We start from the raw sequence: 26,564 nt of genomic DNA on the forward strand, positions 1-26,564 counted from the left end.
GCACTCATTGAACTGCATTGCAGCTAGCGCTGCAATATGATGGATCCAGTGAGATGCGGTATTTTGACCGAGGTCAAAACCACTACAAGTAGCAGTTTTGAAAAAAGATAAAATACCGCAAAACAACAGATCCAGTGTATGAAGCACGCATCCGCATGTGACCGCATCTTGCCGCGATTCCATTGGAAATTAATTGAACTGATAACGCATTTCTAAAGGTTTTTGCGGCAAAAAATCCATTCATGCCGCAGTTAAAATACCGCTGATGTGAAAGTAGCCTCATACTATAAACTGCAATATCACATTACTACAATATAGCAGCAGCTGCAGAAGCAAACAAGATTTTAGGGTGTATAAAAAGAGAGATTAGATCCCGGGATCCCAATGTATTGTTACCTCTCTATAAATCACTTGTAAGGCCACATCTGGAATATGGGAGCCCAGTTTTGGGCTCCACATTTTAAAAAGGACATTCAGAAGTTAGGGGTACTTTGCACGCTGCGACATCGCAAGCCGATGCTGCGATGTTGCACGCGATAGTCCCCGCCCCCGTCGCAGGTACAATATCTTGTGAAAGCTGGCGTAGCGAAAATTATCGCTACGCCGGCTTCACATGCACTCACCTGCCCTGCGACCGTCGCTCTGGCCGGCGACCCGCCTCCTTAATAAGGGGGCGGGTCGTGCGGCGTCACTGCGACGTCACACGGCAGGCGGCCAATAGGAGCGGAGGGGCGGAGATGGGCAGGATGTAAACATCCCGCCCACCTCCTTCCTTCCGCATAACCTACGGAAGCCGCGGTGACGCCGGTAGGAGATGTTCCTCGCTCCTGCGACTTCACACACAGCGATGTGTGCTGCCGCAGGAGCAAGGAACAACATCAGACCGTCGCGTCAGCGTAATTATGGATTACGCCGACGCTGCACCGATGATACGATTACGACGCTTTTGCGCTCGTTAATCGTATCATCGAACCTTTACACACTACAATGTCGCATGCGATGCCGGAAGTACGTCATTTTCAATTTGACCCCACCGACATCGCACCTGCGATGTCGTAGTGTGCAAAGCCCGCCTTAGAGTCAGTTCAAAGGCGGCAACTAGACTACTACAAGGAATGGAGGCCGCCCGTATGATGAGCAATGGAGGCCGCCCGTATGATGAGTAATGGAGGCCGCCCGTATGATGAGTAATGGAGGCCGCCCGTATGATGAGAGGTGGAAAAGGTTAGATTTGTGTAGCTTAGAAAAAAGACGTCTCAGAGGAGATCTCATTTATATGTATAAATACATGTGTGGTCAATATAAAGGACTGGCACATGACTTATTCCTTCCAAAGACAATACTAAGGACCAGGGGGCATACACTGCGAGTGGAAGAAAAGCGATTCCGACAGCTAAATAGGAAAGGGTTCTTTACAGTTAGAGCAGTCAGACTGTGGAATGCCGACCACAAGAGGTAGTAATGGCAGATTCTATAACAGCTTTTATATCAGGGCTGGATGATTTCCGCAGTATATACAACATTGTTGGTTATAAATGACTTAATGACAAAATGTTTAATTGGTGGAGGAAGGGTGAAGTAGGTATTTTCAACCTAAGAAACTATGTAACTATATAGTGAAATTCTCAGTCACAGGGGGACTGAGCTGACAGCGATGAGGGTCTTATGCTGTCTAAGGAACCTATCAGTTTGATATTGTGTCATGGGGGCAATGGGGTTTGTGTGTGCAGGCATCGGCGATCATTCCACTTAAATGCCAGTATCAGAGATTGTCCAGCAGCAATTAAATGGTTAACAGCCACAGATGGAACTCGCCGCGAGCGATGGGTGCCAGCTATTTAATATAGCCGGCATCAGTCTCATGTGGCGGGCGATCAGCTCCTGAGCTCCCTCCCCACATGATGAGGACCCTTTCCCAAGACGTGGACATACAGTACATTTCCAGGAAGGGGTTAAGTATAGGGGTTAAAGAAGGCATCCACCGGACATCCAAAGTTATGCCTTTATGCTGCCAGGTCCTTTACTACTGCATGATGGGTTCCCAAGGAGCTAGTGTCATGAACTGTCCAGAAAATCACTTAGGCTATGTGCCCACGGGACCATGTACCCGCGGATATATCCGCAGGTTTCCCGCAGCTGCTCCCCGGAATCCGCAGCTATCCATTGCTGCGGGATTCAAGCGAAATAGTTATGGTAAACCTACGGACATTCATGCAGCTTACCTGCGGATGTCCCGGCCTCTATCTCCATAGTGGAGAGGGGGGACATCCGCAGGTATTTCCACAGGAATAATTGACATACAGTTATGTGCGGCTGCGGGACATCCGCACCATATTCCGCAGCCGCACATACCACAGCATGGACACAGATACTCCCCATGTCCCATAGGATAAAATGGGGAGTGTCTGTACATGCTGAAACCTGCAAATTTATCTAGAAAATCCAGATAAATCCGCAGGTTTTCCGCCGCAAAATCCACGGGTACGTTGTCCTGTGGGCACATGGCCTAATAAGAGTTGCAAGATCCAACAGGTTACAAATTGGAAGTCATATAAAAGTATTAAAACAATTACAGTTTGTCCTCACGCTGTCCACATACACCATAGAGCAGTACAGCTCTGGAATACGTAACACAATACATAGCGAAGTGTATGCAAAAAATAGAAAGCGAAATGTGCTTGGACACGGCACATTAATCCCACTAATGACTCCTACTTTCCTTCTACAACCTTTTCATTTTAACATCAAATAAATAATATTTTTTTCTTGTAAGGAATCAAGATGTCCTCAAAGATTGGCAAAAACAGACCAAACTCATTCAAGATCAGAAAGCAAAGAGCAAAAGAACAGAAAATCATCATCAGGTATGTTTGTGACCAACACACAAGAGACGTGGCCACCAGAGGGCAGTGTGGTACCATGTGCCTGACTGCAGAGGTCGCAGATCCCCGTCATATGGAGGAGCCTCATTTACCTAAATGGATAAGAGTTAGATAGATTTGCTTTATAAAGGAGACATAGAACAGCTGGCGGTCATGTAATACAGTGAGGGAAGATGTTTCATTGCTCTTAGTATAATACATTTAACAAAATGCAATACGCTAAGCTTATGGCTGGTTTCACATCTCCGATATTTTTCCGGATGCCGAATCCGGCACAAATGCAGTACAGTTACATTCATTTACAATGGAAGCGCGACGCCATGCGGTTGTGTATGAAGCATGTGTCCGCATAGTGTCACGCTTCCATTGTAAATTAATGTAACTGTACTGCACTTGTGCCGGATCCGGCATCTGGAAAAATACCGGAGATGTGAAGCCAGCCTTAGAAAGGCAAAAACAGCCCTCTAACATTTACAATGGAGGCTGCAAACTCCTTCAGATGGACGGGCCATCAGTATGACTACTGCCATGTAGCCCTCTATATATGTGCTGGCTGCTGCCATGTAGCCCTCTATATATGTGTTGGCTGCTGCCATGAAGCCCTATATATATGTGTTGGCTGCTGCCATGAAGCCCTATATATATGTGTTGGCTACTGCCATGAAGCCCTATATATATATGTATTGGCTACTGCTATGTAGCCCTCTATATATGTGTTGGCTGCTGCCATGAAGCTCTATATATATATGTGTTGGCTACTGCCGTGAAGCCCTATATATATGTGTTGGCTGCTGCCATGAAGCCCTATATATGTGTGTTGGCTACTGCCATGTAGCCCTGTATATATATGTGTTGGCTGCTGCCATGAAGCCCTTTGTATATATGTATTGGCCCTATAGATGGAGAGAACGGCACATTTCCCAATACAGACCATAGAGTTGAGTTATCCATAAATGTTGACTGGCTGTCATGCAGCTGATGGCTATGGCTTCCGACCTCCCCATAAACATGCATTAGGCTCAGCCAAGCCTGTATGTGTTCTGTATGGAAGATAGGACGGTGATTTATCATGTGTTGCCATCTCCGAGGCAAGATAAGTATTGCAGCCCCTAACTCAGCGATAATAACCCCCCGAGTGTTTTCTTAAAACAAGTATTACCCCTTTTAGAAAGTTTTATAACCCCCTAAAAAAGTAATAATGCATTTGGAATGAGAACTCAAAAAGTAATAATGCCACACTCGCAAAAAAATGAAGTGTCCAATTCCTCTTCTCACCTGTATACTTAGCAGCTGGGTATAAATGGCGCAATGCAGTCATTGCACGTCATTGCACAGCCTGCGGCGGGACGCTGATGTTTGGTACCCCTTCTTCAGTCTACTACGGGATAGAGAGTCGTGGGTGGTTGACTGCTCTACTACACGATCCACCTGCATTAACCGAGTGACTGACATCTCCGATCACTGCTGCTAGGCTGGATTCACACATCTGTGTGTTGTGGTCCAAGTACAGACTGCAATACGTGGACTGGCTGCTGGTGTTCTGACCCGAAGTTGACAAACTCATGTACAGCTATGTGGCAGAATAGTTTATTCTGTAGAACCCCGGTCATAGACCATAATATAAGGATGAATGAATGCAGTCTCAGAGACAGGTGCTGGCTGTGTCACACAGCCAGCACCTGTCCTATATGTAAGGGCTCTTTCACAAGTCAGTGAAAAATACACGTTTTTCACAGATGCGTTGAAGGTGCGTATGGCCCATCCATGTGCCGTGATTTTGGCACACGTGTGTTCTCGGTGCAGTGAATATTCCTGACCATCATGAACGTGCCCTGACAGCAGTGCCGAAGACAGCAGCACTGGAGACAGGTGAGTATAGAAATAAATTATATTTCAAAGACACAAGTTTTCTCTGGTACGTGTCACACGGATGACACCACTGTGTGGTCCGTGTGACATCAATGCTGCTGGAGAAAAACGGCCTTTTGTTTGTTTGCTCAGACCCATTGATTTTAATGGGTCTGCGTATGTCCAGGATTCCGATATGTATAAAAACTGCATCATACATACCAGAATCACTGACGTGTGAAGGGGGCCTTAGGTGGTCATCTCTTGAGCCCACTCATTACATCCACACCTAGTGCCCATGTTAATGTATGTCAAAGTGCAAAGAGGGGTTAAATAGATCTATTAGTCATGATAAGGCAGGTGTACTTACAGAGAATTTCCATGTCAGAATGTTTGTATAATGCATTTTGAAATGATAAAAGTCTGTGCCCTCAAAGCTCTTCAATGTCCCTCCTCCCTGCTGAGATCTCACACTGCTCAGTACAAGCTGCAGTTCTCATACTTCTGTGCCCAGAAATAAAGTTAACTTTGACTGATGAGCTCCATTATGGCATAAGCATGATTATACTACCATTCGTACATGGATTTGAAACAAGTTCATCAACCCTAAGAGATCGATTTCATAATGTATGCAGTTTGTAGTGTGAAATCTGGAGACAGACGAATAAAGGTGAATCTAATATATAAAGCTGTGTGTGTATGTGTGTGTATGTGTATGTGTATGTGTATGTGTGTGTGTGTGTGTGTGTGTGTGTGTGTGTGTATGTCCGGGATTGGCATCTGCACCGTCGCAGCTACAGCCACAAAATTTTGCACACTCACACGTCTGGACCCCGAGAGCGTCATAGGCTCTGTTTTGAGGGGAACTTTTAACCCTGCGCTTTACAGTTATTCACCAAAAAACCTGCCTCCATTAAAGCGAATGGAGCTGGGAGCCACAGTGCAGCCAGAACTTCAGAAGAATGCACAGTCACGCCCTTATATGGAATGTTGGCGTGTCACAATCCAGCCAGGGAAAGAGACAGACACAGACAGGGAAAGAAGCAGACACAGACATGGTAAGAAACAGACATAGACAGGGTAAAAGAGAGACACAAAGAGACAGACATTGACAAAGAGACAGACTGACAGGGAAAAAGACAGACACAGACAAAGAGACAGAGACAGACACAGGGAAACAGACAGACAGGGAAAGAAAGGGAAAGAGACAGACAGGGTAAGAGACAGACAAAGACAGGTAAAGAGACAGACACAGGGAAAGAGACAGACAGGGAAAGAGACAGACAGGGAAAGAGACAGACAGGGAAAGAGACAGACAGGGAAAGAGACAGACAGGGAAAGAGACAGACAGGGAAAGATATTGAGACAGACGGAGAAAGAGACAGACAGACAAAGAGAGAGAGAGACAGAGAGATATATACAGAGAGGGAGACAGACAGAGCAGAGAATGGGAGAGAAACAGAGAGACAGTTACTAACCCAGGCGTTAATACATTCGATTTATACATTCTATCCCGGGAATGTTAATACATTCTATTTTGTTAACAACAGTTATTAACCCGGGCGAAGGCGGGTAGTACAGTTAGTTATAAATATTTCCAGATCTAGCAATTGCTAACATTTGAAAGACCATTTATTCACAGACAAGCTGAATGAGAGTACACCATGTCAGGCAGCAGCTGCAACAGCACATATTTAAATATAGCAGCATGCTCAATTTGGTCCTAACAGCTAATACATCATGGGAAGCATGTATCAGACACTGGATGGATGATTTCAGCCAGGTATGTTTGGCTTTGCAGTGTGTCGGAGACAAATATATTTTAAAAGCCACTGGGGAAAGCCGTACGAGAGACTAGTCGGACAGGCAGGTCCCCGGCGACTTCTCCCCTCCACTGCCCTCGAGTGGCAGGTGCGTGCATGTATAGGGGAACTTGTCAGTCATAGGCAGTGAGTGGAAAGAAACTCCAGGGACTGAGCTGCCCCGATGATTAGTCAGACAGGCAGGTCCCCGGTGGCCTCTCCCCACCGCTCACCTCTAGTGACAGGTCTCTCCCTGCGTTTATGTATAGGCTGAGACCTGCCAGTCATGGGCAGTGGGCGGAAAGAAGCCACCATGGACTGAGCCGCTGTAGTGCCGGCGTTTTTGGAGAAGATCTTGGCACCTTGAAAGCGGTCAAACAGTTCCGGTATCAGGGGTAGCGGGTATCTGTTCTTCACAGTGATCTTATTCAATCCGTGGTAGTCAATGCAAGGCCGTAGACTCCCGTCCTTTTTCTCCACAAAGAAGAAGCCCGCTCCGGCAGGAGAGGAGGATTTTTGGATGACGCCTCGTGCTAGATTTTCCTTTATGTAATCAGACATGGCTTGGGTCTCTTCTCGGGACAGAGGGTAGATGCGCCCACGCGGAGGGGTTGCCCCGGGGAGCAGGTCGATGGGACAATCTTAGGGTCTGTGTGGTGGCAACGTCTCAGCCTCCTTCTTGTCAAAGACATCGGCATAGGCCCAATAGGCAGGGCGTAACCCGGGAAGGGTGACCGGTTCAACGGGTCGGTGCGGAGGATGCACTGGTTTCAGGCAGTTGCTGTGGCAAGACGCACCCCATTGCAGGATGTCTCAAGAATCCCAGTCCAGTACTGGCTTATGCGACCGAAGCCAGGGTATTCCCAGTAGTAGGGCATGCGTCATGCCAGGGAGTACGTGGAAGGCGATGGTCTCAGAGTGTAGCAACCCCACTTGCATAGTACAGTTCTCCGTGATGTACCGGATGGGTTCGGATAGCGGTTTTCCATCCACGGAAGAAAGACTGATGGGGGTAGCAAGACATCGGACGGGAATCTGGTGTAGGTCCACCACGGATTGTTGGATAAAGTTCCCGGCAGAGCCTGAATCCAGGAACGCATGTTCTGACAACCGGATGGAACCACAGGACAGGGATACACGTACATGGAGAAAAGGAGAGGACTTGACATGACCTAGGGTGGCCTCTCCGATGGACCCTAGGCTCTGTAGTTTCCCGGCTTTACTGGACAGTCCTGAATCAGATGTTTGGCACTTCCGCAGTAGAAGCACTCTCCTGCCATTCTCCGATTCCTCTGTCGCAGTCTGGACTCACTGACGCGATCGACCTCCATGGGATCGTGCGGAGCAGTAGGCCGGGTGGAGGGAGGTGACATCGGCCTTTGGAAGGTGGGTGCAAGGCGCGGGGTTCTTCTCGCCCGGGTGACTTCTCTGGCACGCTCTTGGAAACGGAGATCAATACGGGTAGCCAGAGAGATCAGCTCTTCCAGGGTGGTAGGTACATCCCGGCCGGCCAGTTCATCCTTGATTTTACCGGATAACCCTTCCCAGAAGGCAGCTACCAAGGCGTCATTGTTCCATTTGAGTTCGGAGGACAGAGTGCGGAATTCGATTGCATACTGTCCCACGGTGAGATTCCCCTGGTGGATTCTCATGAGCGAAGAGGCAGTAGACGAGAGACGGCCTGGCTCATCGAACACCTTACGGAAGGTGGTCAGAAAGACGGACAGGACTTGAACGGTCGGGTCATTCCTCTCCCAGAGCGGATTCATCCAAGCCAGAGCCTGACCAGTCAGATGAGACATGATAAATGCGATTTTCGAGCGATCAGTCGCTCGCTGCAGCGGCGACAGCTCAAAGTGCAGGGAGCACTGGTTTAAGAAACCGCGACACAAACGGGGATCCCCTCCATACATGGGTGGGGAGGCCAGGCAGGAAGGAGACATGCATGTCGATAATGCCGCAGAGTCGGGGGTTGTTGAGGAGGCCGGATTCTGCAGGGCGTATAGACGGAAATCCACGGACGCCATATATTCGGCCATTCGTCTCTGGGCCTCATGCTGGCGGGACAGTTCCTTCTGTAGTTCACTTAACTGGGAGCCGTCGGAGGATCCGGAGGTTTGCATGGATGCCAGACGGGATTCCACAGACTTCATGTGAGCCACTAATCTTGCTTGGGTCTCGCGTTGACGGGAGAGCTCCTGTTGCAGGTCAGTAAGCTTGATCCCGGCGGAGTCCATGGCCCGAGCAAACTGTTACACTCACCGAGAAGCGGCGAGCGTCCGGAGGTGGACCCACTGGACCGTGCACCGGACTCCCCTGAGAAGGCGACCAGCAGCGAACCCCTATACAGGGACTGTGCGGCGCCTCCCCAGAAGGCCTAAATGCACGGCAGCCAGGAACCGGTAGTAGGAGTCTCTGTAGGGCCAGGTGTAGCAAGGTTGTGACGTCCACAGCCGGCAGGACACGGAAACTGCACCGGAGATGTTCACAGCAGGTGACGTCCGCAGCAGGTACGGCACGGATAATGTCCACGGCAGGTAGGGCACGGTGACGTCCACTGTCGGTATGAGCGGTGACGTCCACAGCAGGTACAGCACAGATAATGTCCACGGTAGGTAGGGCACGGTGACGTCCACTGTCGGTATGAGCGGTGACGTCCACAGCCGGAATGGTACGGATGGCACTACGGTGAGACAAGGGATTAGAACCAGGTATCAATGCACAGAAAACAGCACAAGGGGTCTGGACACTGGCAAGGCTCTAATGGAAGCGTTGCTCGGGTGCCTGCTGCTGGGGGAGGTGAACCTAAATACCCATTAGGTAACAGGTGACCTCTGAGGTCACTTCCAGAAAACGGGGCATACCGCTTTAAGAAAGGGGGCGTGGCCTCGCGCGCAGCCTAGAGTCACTTACTGCAGCTCTGTGTAAGGAAGGGAGACAGGAAGAGGCTGCAGCAGGCCTGGGAGCAGGACGTACATCAGGACCCGGAGCAGGAGCAGCTCCTGCAGAGCCATGGGACCGGTAAGAGGAAGGCCGTCGCTGCCTGGGGCTATGACTGGGAGTGCTAGTGGGAGCCATGCTGGGATTGGGCACATGTGAGGGAGCGCGCCCCCCACGGGGTCTGGTGGGACCAGGCACTACAATAGGGACAGACAGACACAGAGAGAGACAGATAGAGACAGACAGAGACTGATACAGAGACAGACAGAAAGACTGATACAGAGACAGACAGACATGGATAGAGACAGAGACACATATGGATAGAGACAGACACACAGACAGAGACAGTCAGAGAAAGGGACAGACAGAGAGACAGGCACATAGAGACAGACAGACAAACAAAAACAGACATACAGAGAGAGACACACAGACAGAAAGAGACAGACAGAGACAGACACACACAGACAGAGACTAGGAGAGAGACAGTTACTATCCCGGGCACCGCCCGGGTACTACAGCTAGTATATTTGTTTTTATTGAAACGTTCTATACGGTTTTACAAAATTACATATTGTGGGTTTTTTATTTTTTATACATTTTTCACCCGTAATATATATATCACAAAGCCTCACAATATATTGTATTAGACACAATTCAGTATTTGTACTGAAATAAATAAGAGTGTGAGCAGTTTCACGAGGCCTTGACGGGGGCGTTAATGCTGTAAATCTACATTTATGATCAGACTCAATGTCCGGGTACATTGCTGAAGGCCGTGACTCAGAACATGCTTTATACAATTTATCATCTGAACATTTTGACAAGGACATGCCCTTATTATAACAATGTGAGATAAATCCTATTCTGCAGCCCTAACATGGTAGAAACTACTTGTAGTGGTGATGACGTTTATATGGCAGCATATTGTAGGGTACAATTCCTTGTTTTCTAAGCTCCAGGAGTCCTGTTTTTAGGAACCCATTAAAACACAATCAATGTGAAGCAGTAATAAAAAAATGGCTTAAAAGGTGTTGTCTAGGGGAAAAAATAAACAAAATGCTTATATTGGGGTAAAAAAATAAAATATGTAATACTTCACTTGCCGATCCCCCACAAGTGCCCCCGGTCCGATGTTTTAGTCCTTTCCATCCCTGCTTTCCGCTGGCCATGTGGCCGCTGCAGTCTTACGATTGCTGTGTATAAGGCCAGGTAGCTGCTGTAAAGTAAATGCCCTTTACAGGGTGCTCAAGCAAGATTGCTGCCCAAAAACAAAATTAAAAAAATCTGCAATAGATAACACTTTTTTAAAAAATGGTATCTTTTAGATTTGGTGCAGAAATTTTCTGCATGAAATGTTCACCTTCTAGCAGAAAAACGCACCAAAAAAATTCATGCGTTTTGCTGCATTTTTGTGCCATGCTTTTTTTTTTTTTTTTTTTAATGAAGTCAATGGCTGAAAGAGCTTAATAAAACAACAACTATTGACATGCTGCAGATTATTTTCTGCACCAAATCTGCAAATAAAAAGTAAGCAACATGTGCACAAAACTTTCGCATAAAGATAGACATGCACATTTGGGCCACAATCTGCAAGAAAAAACACACTGTGCGTACAAGGCTTAGGACTGGCTGTAAAGAGCAATATATTGATAATAAGTTATCTTCAATGCAAACATGTTTGTCCATTGTAGACTGAGGACATTTTGATAAAATCTGTTAGGCCTCCAACACACTCACGTGAAAATCACGCACGTGCTGCGAGACACGTACTTCCCCTGCGTGTTGCGTGTGGTAAGTACGTGTCTCGGGTATGTGCGGGCCACGTGTGTTCTCCGTGTGCTATCCGCGATATACGGGTGCGGGCCGTGTGACACCCGTGCTGCCGGAGAATACGTGGACATGTCAGTGTGAGAAAATCACGAACGCACGTAAGTACAGAACGGACACACGTTCCGTTCCAAAATACTTACGTGTGTCCAAACAATAATGAAAACATAGGTCCATGTGTCTCCGTGCCGCCGGTACGTGAAAAAACTGCCAAACACGTACCGGCGGCACGGATGTGTGTCGCAGGCCTTAGGCTGTGTGTGCAAGTTGCTTTTTTCATGCGTTTACGCAGCATTTTAAACTGCAGCATAAACGCATGCGTTCTGCGTCCCCAGCAAAGTCTATGAAAAGTCAGTAAATTCCATGCGCATGTTGTGTTTTGAAACGCAGCGTTTTGGATGCGAAATTTTTTACAAAATTGATGCGTTCTAAAAAGCAACATGTCACTTCTTTTGTGCGTTTTGGATGCTTTTCCCTCTCTGCCTATGGTAGAGCATCCAGAAAGCATGAATTCTGCATTCAAAATGCATCCAAAACACAGCGTTTTGAAACGCACATTGCAGTGACAAAACGCTGCAGAATATTTGTCAAGGCAGAACGCCATGGGCGCACATACCATTAGGTTATGTTGCCACAATGAGCTTTTGCTGAGTTTTGCTGCAACAAAAACACAGCGTCTTCGGCTGTGTGCGCACGCTGCGTTTTTTGCCGTGTTTTTGCGTGTTCTTTGGGTGCAGTTTTGGTCTCAAATCTACATGATTTTCCATCCCTAGCAAAGTCTATGAAATATTATTTTTGCTGTCCGCACATTGCAGTTTGTTTGGTTGCGTCTTTGTGGTGACCACAAAGATGCAACATGTCAATTATTTTTGCGGTTTTCACAGCGTTTTTCACCCATTGAATGCATTGGACAAAAATTCAGCAAAAAACGCAGCAAAAAAGCACAAAAATGCATGCTTTTTTATGCGTTTTTCCTGTAGATGCTTTTTTTGTGGTCAGAAAAAAACGCAGCATGCACACATACCCTTAGGCTACATTTACACTGCGTTTTTACTTACGTTAAGTGGTCCCGTCGGGAACTGCCCCTCCCCCACCCCGCAAAACGTGTTTTGGACGCATGCACCGACAGGGCCATTGACTATAATGGAGCAGGCTCCATTAGCGTGTGCTCTGTCTTGCACCATTTTTTTGCACATACAGTGCCTACAAGTAGTATTCAACCCCCTGCAGATTTAGCAGGTTTACACATTCGGAATTAACTTGGCATTGTGACATTTGGACTGTAGATCAGCCTGGAAGTGTGAAATGCACTGCAGCAAAAAAGAATGTTATTTCTTTTTTTATTTTTTTTTTTAAATTGTGAAAAGTTTATTCAGAGGGTCATTTATTATTCAACCCCTCAAACCACAAGAATTCTGTTTGGTTCCCCTAAAGTATTAAGAAGTATTTCAGGCACAAAGAACAATGAGCTTCACATGTTTGGATTAATGATCTCTTTTTCCAGCCTTTTCTGACTAATTAAGACCCTACCCAAACTTGTGAACAGCACTCATACATGGTCAACATGGGAAAGACAAAGGAGCATTCCAAGGCCATCAGAGACAAGATCGTGGAGGGTCACAAGGCTGGCAAGGGGTACAAAACCCTTTCCAAGGAGTTGGGCCTACCTGTCTCCACTGTTGGGAGCATCATCCGGAAGTGGAAGGCTTATGGAACTACTGTTAGCCTTCCACGGCCTGGACAGCCTTTGAAAGTTTCCACCCGTGCCGAGGCCAGGCTTGTCCGAAGAGTCAAGGCTAACCCAAGGACAACAAGGAAGGAGCTCCGGGAAGATCTCATGGCAGTGGGGACATTGGTTTCAGTCAATACCATAAGTAACGTACTCCACCGCAATGGTCTCCGTTCCAGACGAGCCCGTAAGCTACCTTTATTTTCAAAGCGTCATGTCAAGGCTCGTCTACAGTTTGCTCATGATCACTTGGAGGACTCTGAGACAGACTGGTTCAAGGTTCTCTGGTCTGATGAGACCAAGATCGAGATCTTTGGTGCCAACCACACACGTGACGTTTGGAGACTGGATGGCACTGCATACGACCCCAAGAATACCATCCCTACAGTCAAGCATGGTGGTGGCAGCATCATGCTGTGGGGCTGTTTCTCAGCCAAGGGGCCTGGCCATCTGGTCCGCATCCATGGGAAGATGGATAGCACGGCCTACCTGGAGATTTTGGCCAAGAACCTCCGCTCCTCCATTAAGGATCTTAAGGTCCAGTCACACTAAGCAACTTACCAGCGATCCCAACAACGATAGGGATCGCTGGTAAGTTGCTAGGAGGTTGCTGGTGAGATGTCACACTGCAACGCTCCAGCGATCCCACCAGCAACCTGACCTGGCAGGGATCGCTGGAGCGTGGCTACACAAGTTGCTGGTGAGCTCACCAGCAACCAGTGACCAGCCCCCAGCACCGCGTGGAAGATGCTGCGCTTGGTAACTAAGGTAAATATCGGGTAACCAACCCGATATTTACCTTGGTTACCACCGCACGGAGCTACACGTGCAGAGAGCAGGGAGCAGCGCACACTGAGCGCTGGCTCCCTGCTCTCCTAGTTACAGCACACATGGGGTTAATTTCCCGATGTGTGCTGTAGCTACATGTGCACAGAGCAGGGAACAGCGCACACTGCTTAGCGCTGGCTCCCTGCTCTCCTAGTTACAGCACACATGGGGTTAATTTCCCGATGTGTGCTGCAGCTACATGTGCACAGAGCAGGGAGCAGCGCACAATGCTTAGCGCTGGCTCCTTGCTCTCCTAGTTACAGCACACATGGGGTTAATTAACCCGATGTGTCCTGCAGCTACATGTGCACAGAGCAGGAGCCGACACTGATAGTGAGAGCGGCGGAGGCTGGTATCAAAGGTAAATATCGGGTAACCAAGGACAGGGCTTCTTGGTTACCCGATGTTTACATTGGTTACCAGCCTCCGCAGAAGCCGGCTCCTGCTGCCTGCACATTTAGTTGTTGCTGTCTCGCTGTCACACACAGCGATCTGTGCTTCACAGCGGGACAGCAACAACTAAAAAATGGCCCAGGACATTCAGCAACAACCAACAACCTCACAGCAGGGGCCAGGTTGTTGCTGGATGTCACACACAGCAACATCGCTAGCAACTTCACAAAAGTTGTTCGTTAGCAGCGATGTTGCTTAGTGTGACGGGGACTCTACCCTCTCAATTGAGGCCCCGTCACACTAAGCAACATCGCTAGCAACATCGCTGCTAACGAACAACTTTTGTGACGTTGCTAGCGATGTTGCTGTGTGTGACATCCAGCAACAACCTGGCCCCTGCTGTGAGGTCGTTGGTTGTTGCTGAATGTCCTGGGCCATTTTTTAGTTGTTGCTGTCCTGCTGTGAAGCACAGATCGCTGTGTGTGACAGCGAGACAGCAACAACTAAATGTGCAGGCAGCAGGAGCCGGCTTCTGCGGAGGCTGGTAACCAATGTAAACATCGGGTAACCAAGAAGCCCTGTCCTTGGTTACCCGATATTTACCTTTGATACCAGCCTCCTCCGCTCTCACTGTCAGTGCCGGCTCCTGCTGTGTGCACATGTAGCTACAGCACACATCGGGAAATTAACCCCATGTGTGCTGTAACTAGGAGAGCAGGGAGCCAGCGCTAAGCATTGTGCGCTGCTCCCTGCTCTGTGCACATGTAGCTACAGCACACATCGGGAAATTAACCCGATGTGTGCTGTAACTAGGAGAGCAGGGAGCCAGCGCTCAGTGTGCGCTGCTCCCTGCTCTCTGCACTTGCAGCTCCGTGTGGTGGTAACCAAGGTAAATATCGGGTTTGTTACCCGATATTTACCTTACTTACCAAGCGCAGCATCTTCCACGCGGCGCTGGGGGCTTGTCACTGGTTGCTGGTGAGCTCACCAGCAACTTGTGTAGCCACGCTCCAGCGATCCCTGCCAGGTCAGGTTGCTGGTGGGATCGCTGGAGCGTTGCAGTGTGACATCTCACCAGCAACCTCCTAGCAACTTACCAGCGATCCCTATCGTTGTTGGGATCGCTGGTAAGTTGCTTAGTGTGACTGGACCTTTAAGATGGGTCGTCATTTTATCTTCCAACAAGACAACGACCCAAAGCACACAGCCAAGAAAACCAAGGCCTGGTTCAAGAGGGAAAAAATCAAGGTGTTGCAGTGGCCTAGTCAGTCTCCTGACCTTAACCCAATTGAAAACTTGTGGAAGGAGCTCAAGATTAAAGTCCACATGAGACACCCAAAGAACCTAGATAACTTGGAGAAGATCTGCATGGAGGAGTGGTCCAAAATAACTCCAGAGACCTGTGCCGGCCTGATCAGGTCTTATAAAAGACGATTATTAGCTGTAATTGCAAACAAGGGTTATTCCACAAAATATTAAACCTAGGGGTTGAATAATAATTGACCCACACTTTTATGTTGAAAATTTATTAAAATTTAACTGAGCAACATGACTTGTTGGTTTGTAAGATTTATGCATCTGTTAATAAATCCTGCTCTTGTTTGAAGTTTGCAGGCTCTAACTTATTTGCATCTTATCAAACCTGCTAAATCTGCAGGGGGTTGAATACTACTTGTAGGCACTGTATACATTTTCTGCAGAAGGACACCCGAACTTAGTCGACTACGGTCGTTGTTTACAGGCTGTAGCGGTTAGGTTTTAACTATGGTGCATGTAACCGCTGCAGCTAATCACTGGGCTCAGCTGCTCTGCATACACCTCAGTAGTCATAAAGGCTCTTTGTGCCTCTTTACCAGCGCTACGTTCTGGCCTTCAATCTGACATGTTTTATATATTAATTTTAATTTGTTGTGATATTTTTGATACTTCACCTCCTGCATGCAATCTATAGCTTTTTGTAGACTCAGGTGTCCATTAATTTTCCCGTAGAAATAAACGGTCTTTTTGTTAATGCCCCTTGTCATTATTACACGTGCCTAGGTGCCCACCACTGCTCCTCCATTCGCCATAGATCTGGACACATCCCAACACAAGAATAGCTGGGATAAGCAGAAGAGTCTTCCAGCCGAAAAACAGGAAATGATGCCAAGGGTCACGTCTGTGAAAGAAATGGAAAAAGCAAGGTTTGTTTAATCAACAGTGACCATATTCAGGGGGTTAAAATGTAAACCACATCGTTAGGTGCCCCGTGGTACACATGCATTGCCTCGCCTGGATCATATTCAAAGGTCCCAAACAGCAAATAGAAAGTTTTTGGCTGCACGACCGCTCTCGGTATTTACTGTGTCTTAATTATGTTGCTGCAAAATTCATTTCTCCGTTCCGAGTTATTTAGAGTCCGGAAAATAAATAGTCACATTATTTCTTCAAGGAAGAAGAAGTCGGGAGAAGAATAAAGTTTGTAGGATGTTTTTATAGCATGAAATCTTGACTCCTCAGTAATACGGCTGCTATAAACAACATCAAAGGTTTCCATAATGTCTGGATGAACCAGATGGTTTATTGTAAACTAATCAAAAGTCAAGGACAGAGGTCAGCGACAGAAAGACCACAGATAAGGGTGCTTGTACATGCTCGCATATGACCGGATTCTGTGGATTGAATGTGCAACGCATGCAACCGCAATTGCTATTTTACCGGATGCTTCTGCAGCGGGACACAGAATTTATCGGCTGGCACTGGAGTAAGCTGAACTCCTGATCTCACAGCCCACACACACTGTGATGGATGCAGGTTAACGGCAGTCACTGGCTGCTGCCTATCACGTCTGACCGTGTGCGGGCTGTATGATCAGGAGTCAGCTGAGTTCAGATCAGCTGAGGACTGCAGTGTCGGCCGATTACTTGTTCTGTGTCCCCCTGCATCCATCGCAGCGTGTGCGGGCTGTGGGGTCAGCTGAGTTCGGCCGGCACTGGAGTCAGCTGAACTGAACTCAGCTGAACTCCTGACCTCATAGCCAGCAGAACAAGTAATCAGATCAGCTGACTCCAGTGTCGGCTGATTACTTGTTTTGTGTCCCGCTGCATCCATTGCAGCGTGTGCGGACTGTGAGGTCAGCTGAGTTCAAATCAACGGACTCCAGTAGCGGCCGAACTCAGCTGACCTCACAGCCCACACTTGCTGCGATGGATGCAGGGGGACACAGAACAAGTAATCGGCCGACACTGGAGTCAGCTGATATGATTACTTGTTCTGCTGGCTGTGTGGTCAGGAGTAGGGATGAATGAGCAGTAGAATGCTCGGGTGCTCGATGGGCGAACTCTTATGATTCAGGGACCGAGGAGGATCAAAAAATGCAGAATCCCAAATAGTAACAGAGTGGCTGGAACCTTAACGGATTGCAGACCTAATCCTGACACACAACTAGAAGTAGCCATGGGACGAGCCTACGATGACCTAGTCGTTTCAACACAGCCGGAGAACTAAATATTCTCACATATAGAAATATAAAAAAGCTAATCTGCCTCGGAGCAGTCCCCACAGATAGATAGATAGCCACCCACATGTAAAGGCTATGGTGATATAGAAAAACACAATATAAAGCCAGAAAAGACAGATTCAGCAAAGGTGAGGCCCAAACTATCTTTATAGAAAAGGATAGGAAGGAGCACTGTCTGCAACCATAAAAAACCCTAATAAATACCAGCATTTCTGATATGGAAAAATCCTGAGGTCACACAACCTCTCCCCCACTGAATCAGCACTCAAATGTTACTGGGATCCAAAAACACTAATACAGATGCGGGACTGAATTAATACCAAGCATGACAAACACAATACCTTGCAGAATCATGGAGCTAAGTATACAGACACTCCCAGCAGGGAATGATCCCATTCCACCAAGAACTCCACACAGACAAAATAGGAATCATGCATTAGTATTAAGCAGAAAAAAAACAACAAGAAAGTGGAAAACAAACAGCAGAGGTACAAAGACCACTTATCTGAGAGGAGTTCTGGCTGTAAGCAGGGCTGGTTACAGAATGTCCTTAACACACAGGAGACCATTTAGCATCGGCAAGTAAGAGAAAACTACTCAGTTATATAGGCCCAATCTGACCCTGATTGCCAGTCCTCTACAGGTGTGTGGATTTCATTTCACAAGTCAACTGCACCGCCAGCACTGATCACAAGAGGGAGCCCCAAACTGGAAAACGTATTCACAACAGCGAACATGTCGATTTTTTTCTTTTTTTAAATTCATTAAAAAATAATTAAAAAAAAACAACCCAAACACATAACCCTAACCCTAGAGTTAGGGGTAAAAAAAAAAATGAGTGGGCTCTAGCTGCATTTTCTATTGCTAAGCGTAGCTACTGGCTGCTAACCCCCACTGCTTTGTGTTACCTTCACTGGCAAAGGAAAATCCAGGGAAGCCCTTTTTTTACGTTTTGCCCAGAAACTAAAAAAAGAATGATGTGGACTTTGCCCTATTTTTGTTTTTGTATGCTAGCCAGGTACAGCAGGCAGCTACAAGCTGCCTCCAACCCCCAGCTGCCTATTTGTACCCGGCTGGGAACCAAAAATATAGGGAAGCCCTTTTTTTAATTATTTCATGAATTTCATGAAATAATTAAAAAAAAACCCGACCTGGGCTTCGCCCAATTTTTGTGTCCAGCCAGGTACAACTAGGTAGCTGCAGATTGGAATCCTCAGCGCAGGGTGGCTCAAGCTTTATGGGCCACCCGCTGCGATTTCCAGTCCGCAGTCGCCCCAAAAAATTTCACTTTCATAGAAGCCCACAGGTCCTGGAGTTCCTCACCTCACGGTCTTCTCTCCTTTTCACAGCATTCCATTCTCACTGCAGGTCTTTTTCTGTCTTTTCACTTTCTACTACTCCTACGACTACTACTCCTCTCCTCCTCTCCTCAGACTTTCTAACAGACTCTCCTGACAGAGACTGCTTCCTTCTTTACCTCATTCTGACTGACTTTCACAGACCCTCTCCTCAGACTCTCCTGACAGACTGCACACCACTTCCTCCCGCCTTTTCCAACTGACCACTGGCCCCTCCCCATCGCTGCATCTCTCCCTACAGGCTGGGTGGTACTATCCAATCAGTGCCCTCCCCTTTTACCTGTTACTAGGCAGTCTCCCAGGTTGGTGTTGGGGTTGTATCTGTGGCCTGAAGGTGCTGGTGTGTTTGCTCTGGCACGGATATTCCGGGGTTTGGATTTCCACGGGTTACATTTGTGGCACCTGGTACCTCAGGGGGGCTACATTAGGTACGGGGAAGTACCAAGCAAAAGGGAAGGGAAACCCTTTGTCTAAGGAAGGGGGAGATGGTGATCTCTGACCAAATCTACGTCTGTTCTCTGGGCTCTCTCACCACCCTAGATAGGTTCCACACATATGCGCTATGCCAGATACCTGCATCTAGGTATCCCTAGTGCTGGGCCCTAAGTGGGGAACAGGAGAAATGATGAGTTCTTCGTCAACCCCACTAAATGCTAAAGAAGACACAAGGAGGACAGACACGGAAAAAGTGCATGAACTTATCCACAGATAACTCAGGAAGAAGTTCAGTAAAGTTTCATCAACAATACCACAAATGTGTGCAAGCCACCTGCTTGCATCAAGAGCTGGAATGAACTGAATAATATCACCAGCACCAGTCCAGAGAAGATGGGAGTATGGGAGCACAAGGGAAATACTGATAATCAGCAGCTGGATGAAAGGAGAGCTCCTCTGGGTCCTAAAGGGGAAGAGAGGAAAACCCAGTTGGAAAGCTACCTAGTACAATGAATACTAACAGCAAGAACAACAGAAAGTCAGTGAGCATTTTGCGCAGCCAAACACTGTGACCTTCTATTCCCAGAAACCACATGACTGTCACCCGTGACACTGTGGAACTTACCCATTGAAGTCCCTGTCACTTCACCGCCACCTCTCTGCTGTTCTCTGAAGGTCTTTATTCACAAGGTTCCACAGTTACAACATGTGCATGCTGCTGCCAATCACTGGACTCCGTCATCATGCCAAGGTAGAGGCCAGTGATTGGCTACAGCAGTCATGTGTTGTAGATGGGACCTCACTGCTGCAGCCTTGTCAACAAAAACCAGCATAGAGCAGCAGAAGGGTGATATTGGGGTGACAGGGGCTTCGATGGGTAATGGTGTATTTTTTTCAAACCTCACCCATGACTTTTTTTTCTTTTTATATAAATAGACCTCCTCTTTAATTACACTGATGTAAAATTATAGATTTTTTTTATATAGCAGAAATAGTTTGCATATCTTGACTCAAAATGTCGCTATTTTACCAGTGTGCTAATTCATACACTCTAACGTTCATGCCAGTTTATACATAATAAGGGCTTTTTATTGATGGATTTTCTGACAGACCGTTCCTTTGGCAAATGTCCCAAAAACAAAATAGGCCAATGTTGTCTATTATAAGACAAGAGGATCATTGTGCCATAAATTAGTAATCTGTCTTTTTTTTATATGTGTAGAGCCTCTAGAGATCTCCGACTGGAACACCGCATCAAACAACATATCCAGACCATGCAGGAGAGGAAGAAAAACCCCAAGTGTTCAGCTCAGGAAGAAATGGAGGCAGCAAGGAAAGAATTAGAAGTGGTGAGTCACGCTCCAGTTCACTAAGGCGGTGAATTGCCTTCATACATAAACATGTATTTAATCCTTCACTGAGACAGTAAGGCCACAATGAATTATAAATAGATAAAGAAATATCTGCATGTACACGGGTCAGAACTTGAGCGTGCGGGCGGCCCTTTGACCCTTTCCACAGCTCCGCACTCCTGGACAGTGCAATGACTGACAAACACAGGAGGGTTAATGTGGGGCAGAGAATCCTCCGATGTTCTACTGCTCCAGTCACCTGACTGCATCATCAGTCCAGGCATCATCATGGTGGAGTCTCCCATCCTCCTTCTTTTCTTGGGTAGAGTCTTCTTGCTTTGTTCTTTTCATGGGTGGAGTAGGAGTGTCGCTGCCCTATTCTCCTCATGGATCTAAAGTTCATGATCTATTCTATTCATGGATGGAGTCTCACTGCCCTGTTCTCTTCATAGGGGGAGTCTCACTGCCCTATTCCCATCATAGAGGGAGTCTCACTGCCCTGTTCTCTTCATGGATGGAGTCTCACTGCCCTGTTCTCTTCATGGATGGTGTCTCACTGCCCTGTTCTCTTCATGGATGGAGCCTCACTGCCCTGTTCTTTTCATGGATGGAGTCTCACTGCCCTGTTCTTTTCATGGATGGAGTCTCACTGCCCTATTCTCTTCATGGATGGAGTCTCACTGCCCTGTTCTTTTCATGGATGGAGTCTCACTGCCCTATTCTCTTCATGGATGGAGTCTCACTGCCCTATTCTCTTCATGGATGGAGTCTCACTGCCCTGTTCTCTTCATGGATGGAGTCTAACTGCCCTGTTCTCTTCATGGATGGAGTCTAACTGCCCTGTTCTCTTCATGGATGGAGTCTAACTGCCCTGTTCTCTTCATGGATGGAGTCTCACTACCCTGTTCTCTTAATGGATGGAGCCTCACTGCCCTGTTCTCTTAATGGATGGAGCCTCACTGCCCTGTTCTCTTAATGGATGGAGTCTCACTACCCTGTTCTCTTAATGGATGGAGCCTCACTGCCCTGTTCTCTTAATGGATGGAGCCTCACTGCCCTGTTCTCTTCATGGATGGAGCCTCACTGCCCTGTTCTCTTCATGTATGGAGTCTAACTGCCCTCTTCTCTTCATGGATGGAGTCTCACTGCCCTGTTCTCTTCATGGATGGAGTCTCACTGCCCTCTTCTCTTCATGGATGGAGTCTCACTGCCCTGTTCTCTTCATGGATGGAGGCTCACTGCTCTGTTCTCTTCATGGATGGAGTCTCACTGCTCTGTTCTCTTCATGGATGGAGTCTCACTGCCCTGTTCTCTTCATGGATGGAGTCTCACTGCTCTGTTCTCTTCATGGATGGTGTCTCACTGCCCTATTCTCTTCATCGATGGTGTCTCACTGCCCTCTTCTCTTCATGGATGGAGTCTCACTGCCCTGTTCTCTTCATGGATGGAGTCTCACTGCTCTGTTCTCTTCATGGATGGTGTCTCACTGCCCTCTTCTCTTCATGGATGGAGTCTCACTGCCCTGTTCTCTTCATGGATGGAGTCTCACTGCTCTGTTCTCTTCATGGATGGTGTCTCACTGCCCTATTCTCTTCATGGATGGAGTCTCACTGCCCTGTTCTCTTCATGGATGGAGTCTCACTGCCCTGTTCTTTTCATGGATGGAGTCTCACTGCCCTGTTCTCTTCATGGATGGAGTCTAACTGCCCTGTTATCTTCATGGATGGAGTCTCACTGCCCTGTTCTCTTAATGAATGCAGCCTCACTGCCCTGTTCTCTTAATAGATGGAGCCTCACTGCCCTGTTCTCTTAATGGGGAGCCTCACTGCCCTGTTCTCTTCATGGATGGAGCCTTACTGCCCTGTTCTCTTCATGGATGGAGTCTCACTGCCCTCTTCTCTTCATGGATGGAGTCTCACTGCCCTGTTCTCTTCATGGATGGAGTCTCACTGCTCTGTTCTCTTCATGGATGGTGTCTCACTGCCCTCTTCTCTTCATGGATGGAGTCTCACTGCCCTGTTCTCTTCATGGATGGAGTCTCACTGCTCTGTTCTCTTCATGGATGGTGTCTCACTGCCCTATTCTCTTCATGGATGGAGTCTCACTGCCCTGTTCTCTTCATGGATGGAGTCTCACTGCCCTGTTCTTTTCATGGATGGAGTCTCACTGCCCTGTTCTCTTCATGGATGGAGTCTAACTGCCCTGTTCTCTTCATGGATGGAGTCTAACTGCCCTGTTATCTTCATGGATGGAGTCTCACTGCCCTGTTCTCTTAATGAATGCAGCCTCACTACCCTGTTCTCTTAATAGATGGAGCCTCACTGCCCTGTTCTCTTAATGGGGAGCCTCACTGCCCTGTTCTCTTCATGGATGGAGCCTTACTGCCCTGTTCTCTTCATGGATGGAGTCTCACTGCCCTCTTCTCTTCATGGATGGAGTCTCACTGCCCTGTTCTCTTCATGGATGGAGTCTCACTGCCCTGTTCTCTTCATGGATGGAGTCTCACTGCACTGTTCTCTTCATGGATGGAACCTTCATGTTCCGTTCTCTTTATGGCTAGAGACTCACTGCCCTGTTCTCTTTATAGGTTCAGTCTCTCTACTATATTCACCCCATGGATGTAACTTTCATGTTCTGTTCTCTTCAGGAATAGTCTCGCTGCTGTGTTCTCATGGATGAAAGCTTCATGCTTTGTCCTATTCATGGGTAGAGCCTCCCATCCTCTTTTCTTGGGTGGAGTCACCTTGCTTGCTTCTCTTCATGGGTGGAGTCTCACTGCCCTATTCTCTTCATAAGTGAAGTCTCAAAACTATGTTCACCTCATGAAGTTAACCTTCATGTGCTGTTTTCTTCATGGTTGGAGTCTCTCTGCCCTGTTGCTTTCATGAGTGGAGTATCACTACTATGTTCACCTCATGGATGTAACCGTCATGTACTGTTCTCTTCATGTGTGGAGTCTTGCTGCATTGTTCTCCTCCTAAATGAAAACTTCATGTTTTGTCCTATTCATGGGGAAATTCTCCCATCCTCTTTCTTTTGTTGGGTGGAGTCCCCTTGCTCTGTTCTCTTCATGGGTGGAGTCTCTCTCCCCTGTGCTCCTCATGAATCTCACCTTCATGTTCTATTCTCTTCATTGGTGGAGTCTCACTGCCCTATTCTCATTTATAAAACCTGTTCTGTCCCCTTCATGGGTGGAGTTTCGCTCACATGTTCTCCGCATGGATGGAACTTTCATGTTCTGAGCTCTTCATGGGTGGAGCCTCCCATCCCCTTTCTTTTCATGGTTGAAATCTCGCTCCCCTGTTCTCGTCATGGATCTAACCTTCATGTTTTATTTTCTTCATGGGTGGCGTCACATGTATGAAACCTATGCTCTCCCCTTCATGTATGGAGTCTCGCTGCCCTGTTCTCCTCATGGATAAAAACTTTATGTTTTGTCCTATTCATGAGTGACGTCTCCCATCTCCTTTTTTTTCTTGGGTGGAGTCTGCTTGGTCTTTTATCTTTATGGCTAGAGTCTCACTGCCCTGTACTCTTCATGGGTGGTGTGTCACTACTATGTTCACCCCATGAATGTAACTTTCATGTTCTGTTGTCTTCTTGGATAGAGTCTCATTCCCATGTTCTTCTCATGGGTGGAGTCTCACTGCTCTGTTCTCATGGGTGAAACTTTCATGCCCTGTTCTCCTCATGGGTGAAATCTCACTTCCCTGTTCTCCTAATGGGTGGGGTCTCACTGCCCTGTTCTCATGGGTGGGGTCTCACTACCCTGTTCTCCTAATGGGTGGAGTCTTGCTGCCCTGTTCTCTTCATGGGTTGAACCACTATTATACTGTTATTGGCTTCTATTTATACTATAGTCTTTGACCTCAAAAGTAAAGTGTCATGGGAGACAAGACTTAGTGGTTATTGAGATCGAAAGTGATGAAAACAGACAGAGAGGAAACATTTTAGGCAGAAGAGGGAAAATGCCCGCACTAACGATCCATGATGAGTCTTGTATATTACCGTAGTCATGTGTTGTATGCCTTACTATTTCTATCTTCTATCTTTTGAAGGCTTCGTTGCTTCAAGCAGAACTATTACAAAGAAAACGAGAACAAGACGTAGCATTGGAATATCGATTTACTGCCTTCACAGGTGATGTTTCCCCAGGTGATATCCCAGGAGGAGGACCTCAGAACATTTTTGCAACAACAATGTGATTCATTTTCGGTATCTGTTTGTTTTTAAAACAAAATTGTTATTGTAGGGGTTTTTTTACTCTTTAAGCTACAAAAAGTGTAACCCAGACTATCCTGTACTGACCTTCTTGTGTGGCTCAGATTGTGAAATGATAATAATGTAGTTTGTTTCCATCTTAAACTCTCCAGATGTGTGTAATTGATAAAAAATAAAATTCAAATGCATCTTTCCTCAAGAATTTCTGTTGGGCTGTTCCTCTGTTATTCCTCCTATAAATGTATGAATATCCATTGAATATTAACCATATTTTAGGAATTATGTTGGGCTGTTCCTCTGTTATTCCTCCTATAAATGTATGAATATCCATTGAATATTGACCATATTTTAGGAATTATGTTGGGCTGTTCCTCTGTTATTCCTCCTGTAAATGTATTGAATATTGAATTGAATATTGACCATATTGACTCATTGAATATTGACCATATTGTAGGAATTATGTTGGGTGATGAAGTTATTTACTAAAACAGACTTGTCAGTAGAGCTGACGGATTCTCCTTAAAGGGGCTGACCCGGATTAGAAAAACGTGGCTGCATGTCCTGCATGGTAGCTGGCCTCAGGGTAAGATTATGTAGGCAATCTGGTTTTCCTGGGAATGTCTGATATCTCGGTGTGGGGCTTACTGCACAGTGTACAAGGGAAGCTTTCATCATCTGCCACAAGCAAGGACAAGTCATTGACCATTATTATACCAGGATCGAGCCCTAGAAGCAGATTTGCTAAATCCTGTTTGTGGCAGACGCCTGAGGAATGCTCCCGTCTGCCAGAAATAAATGTCTACAATAAACTTAAGTACATGTTTTTATTTTTAGTTTTTCTTCTTTACTAGGTGTATTGGGCGCTAGCAATTTGAATGATTTCTCAAGTCCCAGTGGACCAGCCAGTTTCCCGCCAAAGGAGCTGTTCCACAAAAGCTAATTTTTATTATTTTTGCACCAGATATATTATCTAATCATTGGAACCCCTACCGATAACTACAACCGAGGCACTGAGACCCTCATTCTGCCCACTTCATAATCTGAAACACTGTGTGTGCATAACTTCTGCCCCATTTAAACGCCACCTTTTTTTAGCGATCAGACATTTATTACCTGTGCTGTGGATCGGGGATAAATGTCAGTTGTGGGGCAACCCTTTTAGTGCAAATCTTAATATTAAGACCCCGATTTCATGCCGGTCTTGAGGCGGTGATGCCTGATTCACTAAAGAGGACCAATTGCCTGAATTTTCCTATATAAACTAAAGCCAGTGCTATACTGACGCTATCATGCTGATTCTATACATACCTTTAGTTATGAGATCAGATGTATAGTTTCTGAAATTTAGGCAAGTAAAGTTTGTGAAATGCACTTACTTGATAGGTGCTGCAGAATATCTATAGGAATACATACCTATACTTCAGAAAGTATAAATCCGATCTCACAACTA

The 26,564-nt window shown here is 46.8% G+C and overlaps 1 protein-coding gene across 3 annotated transcripts in view; it reads left to right on the plus strand.

Annotated features, from left to right (window-relative positions):
• The window catches only part of LRRC27 (leucine rich repeat containing 27), a 285,705-nt gene extending 259,837 nt beyond the window's left edge, over positions 1-25,868 (plus strand). Inside the window, exons 8-11 of one of the 3 annotated variants that reach the window (XM_075348494.1) lie at positions 2,774-2,864; positions 16,290-16,432; positions 20,764-20,890; positions 24,952-25,868. In XM_075348494.1, coding sequence (XP_075204609.1) covers positions 2,774-2,864; positions 16,290-16,432; positions 20,764-20,890; positions 24,952-25,098 — 508 coding nt within the window. In that variant the 3' untranslated portion in view covers positions 25,099-25,868. The remainder of the gene's footprint in view (positions 1-2,773; positions 2,865-16,289; positions 16,433-20,763; positions 20,891-24,951) is intronic. The other 2 variants (XM_075348495.1, XM_075348493.1) reach the window with 2 other exon arrangements.
• The last annotated feature ends 696 nt before the right edge of the window (positions 25,869-26,564 follow it).

The sequence above is a fragment of the Anomaloglossus baeobatrachus genome, chromosome 5 (genome assembly GCF_048569485.1).
Source record: "Anomaloglossus baeobatrachus isolate aAnoBae1 chromosome 5, aAnoBae1.hap1, whole genome shotgun sequence".
Classification (NCBI taxonomy): Eukaryota; Metazoa; Chordata; class Amphibia; order Anura; family Aromobatidae; genus Anomaloglossus; species Anomaloglossus baeobatrachus.